General features: G+C 50.1%; 1 protein-coding gene across 1 annotated transcript in view; it reads right to left on the bottom strand.

The window, feature by feature from the left end:
• Window positions 1–334: 334 nt before the first annotated feature.
• The window catches only part of LOC104525269 (polyhomeotic-like protein 1), a gene marked incomplete at its 5' end in the record, with an annotated part of 6,888 nt that continues 2,586 nt past the window's right edge, over window positions 335–4,636 (bottom strand). The window contains 4 exons of the mRNA XM_010168374.2: window positions 335–465; window positions 1,803–1,917; window positions 2,506–2,714; window positions 2,824–2,971. Coding sequence (XP_010166676.2) covers window positions 353–465; window positions 1,803–1,917; window positions 2,506–2,714; window positions 2,824–2,971 — 585 coding nt within the window. The remainder of the gene's footprint in view (window positions 466–1,802; window positions 1,918–2,505; window positions 2,715–2,823; window positions 2,972–4,636) is intronic.

Below are 4,636 nucleotides of genomic sequence, written 5' to 3'. Positions count from 1 at the left end.
TCTAGCCAGGGTCAACCCACCACACTAGTACCAATGTAGCAGATAGCCACCAGGATGCGGTCATTTAGTCAGTCAAATGTACGTTTGACTGAAGAGAGGTTCTTTGGAGCCCAAGAACTTCCCCCTTCCCATTTCATTTTCTAAGCAAGTCAGAAATCCTGTTTACACTCAACACCACAGTCACCTCTCCAGACCTAGAAGCATTCACTAATCATTTAGATTCCTAAAGGATGTCTGTGGCCCATGGAGGGAGGATCAGACATGCTGAAATGTTGTACACTACCTAGAGAAGGGGCACATGCCCAGTTCCGGAGAATGTATAGTCAGAGAAAAGGAAGATGATGTCTTGTTATTACCTTTTAGCACAGGTCATGGAACAAAACCTCTTGGATCCACGGAACTGGGTTGCTGGGGCGTACTTCCCACAGTATTCACACTTCAGCAAGTTTGCCTTCTTATCGAGCTCTAGTGAGATACAGAGATAGACATCAGCTGGTAAACTGAATTGGTTCAGCTTATGGGACAATGATTCCCCAATTCTACTACTCTTCTTCTGGGCAGACAGATTCCAAGTGTTAGTCTCTACTGAATCTACTGAGCAGTTAGCTTTGGGAAGAAGCTGGGGAAGGAGAGGCAGCAGCTCCACTAATTAGGGCCCCTGGATATTGAACAGAGCAGTTTATTTCTCCTTGTCAGTACCGTTTCGCTGAAGAAGCAAAAAATAGCATATCACAGAATTGTAGTGGTTGGAAAAGGCCTTTAAGATCACTGAGTCCAAACATAAACCCAACACTGCCAATTCCACCTCAAAACCACGTTGCTGAGCACCTCATCTGCCCATCTGTTAAATCCCACCAGGGAAGGTGACTCCACCACCCTCCTGAGCAGCCTGTTCCAATGCTTGACCACCCTTTGGATGAAGAAGTTTTTCCTCAGATCCAATCTAAACCTCCCCTGATGCAACTTGAGGCCATTTCCTCTTGTCCTGTCACGTGGTCCTTGGTTGAACAGACCCACCCCCACCTCTCTACACCCTCCTTGCAGGGACTTGGACAGAGCCACAAGGTCTCCCCTCAGCCTCCTTTTCTCCAGGCTCAACAACCCCAGCTCCCTCAGCCAGGAACTCAGCACACTTGTGCTCCAGACCCTTCCCCAGCTCCGTTGCCCTTCTCTGGACACGCTCCAGCACCTCCCTGAACCCAGCACTCGAGCTGCAGCCTCACCAGTGACCAGTGCAGGGAGAAGACAACTTCTCTGGTCCTGCTGGCCACACTATTGTTGATACAGGCCAGGATGCTGTTGGCCTTCTTGGCCACCTGGGCACTCTGTTGGCTCATGTTCAGCTGCTGTTGACCAACACCCCCCAGGTCCTTTTCCACCAGGCAGCTCTCCAGCCACTCCTCCCCAGGTCTGTAGCGTTACATGGGGTTGTTGTGACCCAGGTGCAGGACCTGGCATTTGGCCTCAATATCCCTCATATCCTACAAGGTTATGGGGGAAAATCTCCATCACTGCGCTCTCCGCTGCATCTCCATCCTTCACAGCCTTCAGAGACATTACAGACAGGTACAGTTCAGATTCTCCTGCTGACTACTGACACAGGGTGTGTTGATCATATTAATAACAACAAAAATGTGTTGTCTTCTGGCACTCAAGACAAGGAGATCGTGGGTCCATAGCTTGAGTCTCTAAGCAGGTAGCAGAAAGGGATACAAATCCATAACGTATGAAGTTAGTAATACAATACCAGAGAGCAGAAACTGTCAGGAACACTTGCTAGGCCTCCTGGTGTTGAAACTCACCCACAGAAGCACTGTCCCCTCCTGGGGAATTGCTGGACAGGTTTTCACTCTGGCCAGAAGGAGCCTCTCCCTGTAGCGGTTTCTCAGATTCTTTCAGCAGTTGAGAACAACCCACCTGGACAGGGAGAGAAAGAGTTGGGCCCATCAGTAAAGGATTCTCTGTGTCCACTGCCCTCTGCTGACACCTAATTACAGCTCAGAAGAATCCTTCTGCCTACTAGGGAAGGAGAGATGCTGAGCAAAGTTATTACTCCTTCCTGACTCACAAGCTTGGTGGTTCATTCAAAGATCACCAAGTACTATTTGCCTTGAATATCCTGCAACTTCATGGAACTGCATTTCCCCTTCTTTGCTTTAACTTCTCTTGCTGCTTGTTCGAAATGCAGTGCAACCTTCCCTCAGTAAAAATCAGAGAGAAGAACCTCCTTACAATTCCTGCATAAGTTATTGCTTTGAGGACCACTGGAGAAAACAGTTCCCATCACACTTGTTTTACTCCCTCCAACCCATTCTCTTGAATGCCACCACTTAATGCCTTACTTCATGCATGACACTTCCCTCCTTTCCCTTCTTCACTGTCTGTGTCTCAAGCTAAAAATGCCACGTTGGAATATGGGGAAAGAAACTCCTGACCAAAGATGGAAACCCACCACTCCCCCAAGAGAACACTACACCTCCTTCCCCCACAGCAGAGAATCCCTACCGGAAAGGGCTCTGCTCCTTCCTGGATGACAAAGCCTTCAATGATGTGTGTGAGGATCTGAGGCTTGACGATGGCTTGTGGGGGTTTGGAATCTCCCATCTGACGTGACACCATTGCCAGGTTTGGGGTAGGAGCAGAGGTGGGGGTGACTGATGCTCCTTCACTTGAGGTGGTATTTGAGGTTGTGATGGCAGCAGGATCAGATTTATCTGGAAAATCACCAGCACGAGAGTCAGTTACCTCTGCTCCATCTACTTCAAATGGAACATGAGATCGGATCATGAGCGTACACAAGCAGAGCTCTCCTTTGTACCTCACCTCCAAGGCCACTCTTCTCCTCCACGTTTTTGGGGCTGTCTGTCACAGGAGAGGACCTGGCAGGTAGGAGTGCAGTGACACTGGGTGACTCCTCCTTCTCCTCCTCTGACTCCGCCTTGCGTTTTACTGCTAAGGTCTGAGACTTGCCCTGTGTGAATAAAGACGAACAGGTAAGCAGAGAGAGGAGGACCAAAGCAAAGAACAAGACAGACCGAAGGCAAAAGGAAGATGCATCCTGCTCCATCATACTTCATTTCCAGCCTGGTTCCTTCCCCTGGAGATGCCTCTAGCTCCCTCGAAGTACATACCTCTACTTACAGAATCCCAGAATGGTGGGGTTGGAAGGGACCTCCGGAGATCATCCAGCCCAACCTCCCTGCCAAAGCAGGTTCCCTACAGCAGGTTGCACAGGAAAGAGTCCAGCTGGGTTTGAACATCTCCAGAGATGGAGACTCCACACCCTCTCTGGGCAGCCTGTCCCAGGGCTCTGGCACCCTCACAGGAAAGAAGTTTTTCCTTGAGTTTGTCTGGAACTTCTGGTGTTCCAGTTTGTGCCCATTGCCCCTTGTCCTGTCACTGGGCACCACCGAAAAGAGCCCAGACCCATCCATTTGGCCCCCACATTTCAGATATTTATAGACATTGATCAGATCCCCTCTCAGGCTGCTCTTCTCCAGGCTGAACAGTCCCAGCTCTCTCAGCCTCTCCTCGTAAGAAAGATGCTTCAGGCCCCTCATCATCTTTGTGGCCTCCGCTGGACTCTCTCCAGAAGATCCCTGTCCCTCTTGAACTGGGGAGCCCAGGAGCATTTGCTTAGCAGGGAGCAAAACTCCAGAAGACTCATTGCCATACCACCATGACTAGGATCTGGTGTCCCAATTCATGTTGATACATGGATACAGTACCAAGACACTGTGTGAACCTCAAAGGATTATTCCAGGAAGAAAGAATGGAATGGTGGTCACCCAGCAGTTTCCAAACAGACTTTTGTCTAAACCAGATCAGTGTCAATGAAGGAGAGTCAAAAGAGTAGGAGACACATGTTGGATGAGAGCAGAATTGTCCCCCTACTCTAAAAATCAGATAAATCCTGTGACACCTTCCTGAAGAAGCAGCCAGAGTTTAGAAACAGCCTCAACAACTGGCTAAGGATATCTGAGCTGTTGTCCCAGGGAGGTGGGCAGGCCCTAGCTGGACAATTCACAGCAGCATGGAGAAGGTCTGTGGAACATGAGCCAGCTTTGTTTTCCTCTGCATAGCCTGTTGGTAGCAGACCCTCTGAGGCCCAGAGTCAGTGGTTGGTACCCTGGAGTCAGGGGTCTCTCACCCAGAGGCATCCACACCTTGGTGAGGAGAGGGGAGTTCCATCTTCATGGTCTGCTCAGCTCTCATCTCTCTCCTGAGAGAGACAACAAAGAGACCAGGTTCTTGTTTGCACTGGGTTTATGTGGCCAGGTTTTGGTATCAGGAGGGCTGCAGGAGTGGCTTTTGTGAGAAGACACCAGAAGCTTCCCCCATGTCCCACAGAGCTAATGCCAGCCAGCTCAAAGATGGACTTGCTGCTGGCCAAAGCTGAGCCCATCAGCGATTGTGGTAGCACCTCTGGGATAACGTATTTAAGAAAAGGTAAAAAGTCCTGTGCAACTGCAGCTAGAGAGAGGAGTGAGAAGATGTAAGAGAAACAACCCTACAGACACCAAGGTCAGGGAAGAAGGAGGGGGAGGAGGTGCTCCAGGAGCCAGAGCAGAGATTTCCCTGTAACTTGTGGTGAAGACCATAGTGAGGCAGGCTGGCCCCCCGCAGCCCCTGGCGG

This window comes from Antrostomus carolinensis, unplaced genomic scaffold, assembly GCF_000700745.2.
Source record: "Antrostomus carolinensis isolate BGI_N321 unplaced genomic scaffold, ASM70074v2 scaffold1835, whole genome shotgun sequence".
NCBI lineage: Eukaryota > Metazoa > Chordata > Aves > Caprimulgiformes > Caprimulgidae > Antrostomus > Antrostomus carolinensis.
This window is presented reverse-complemented; position numbering and strand designations above follow the sequence as displayed.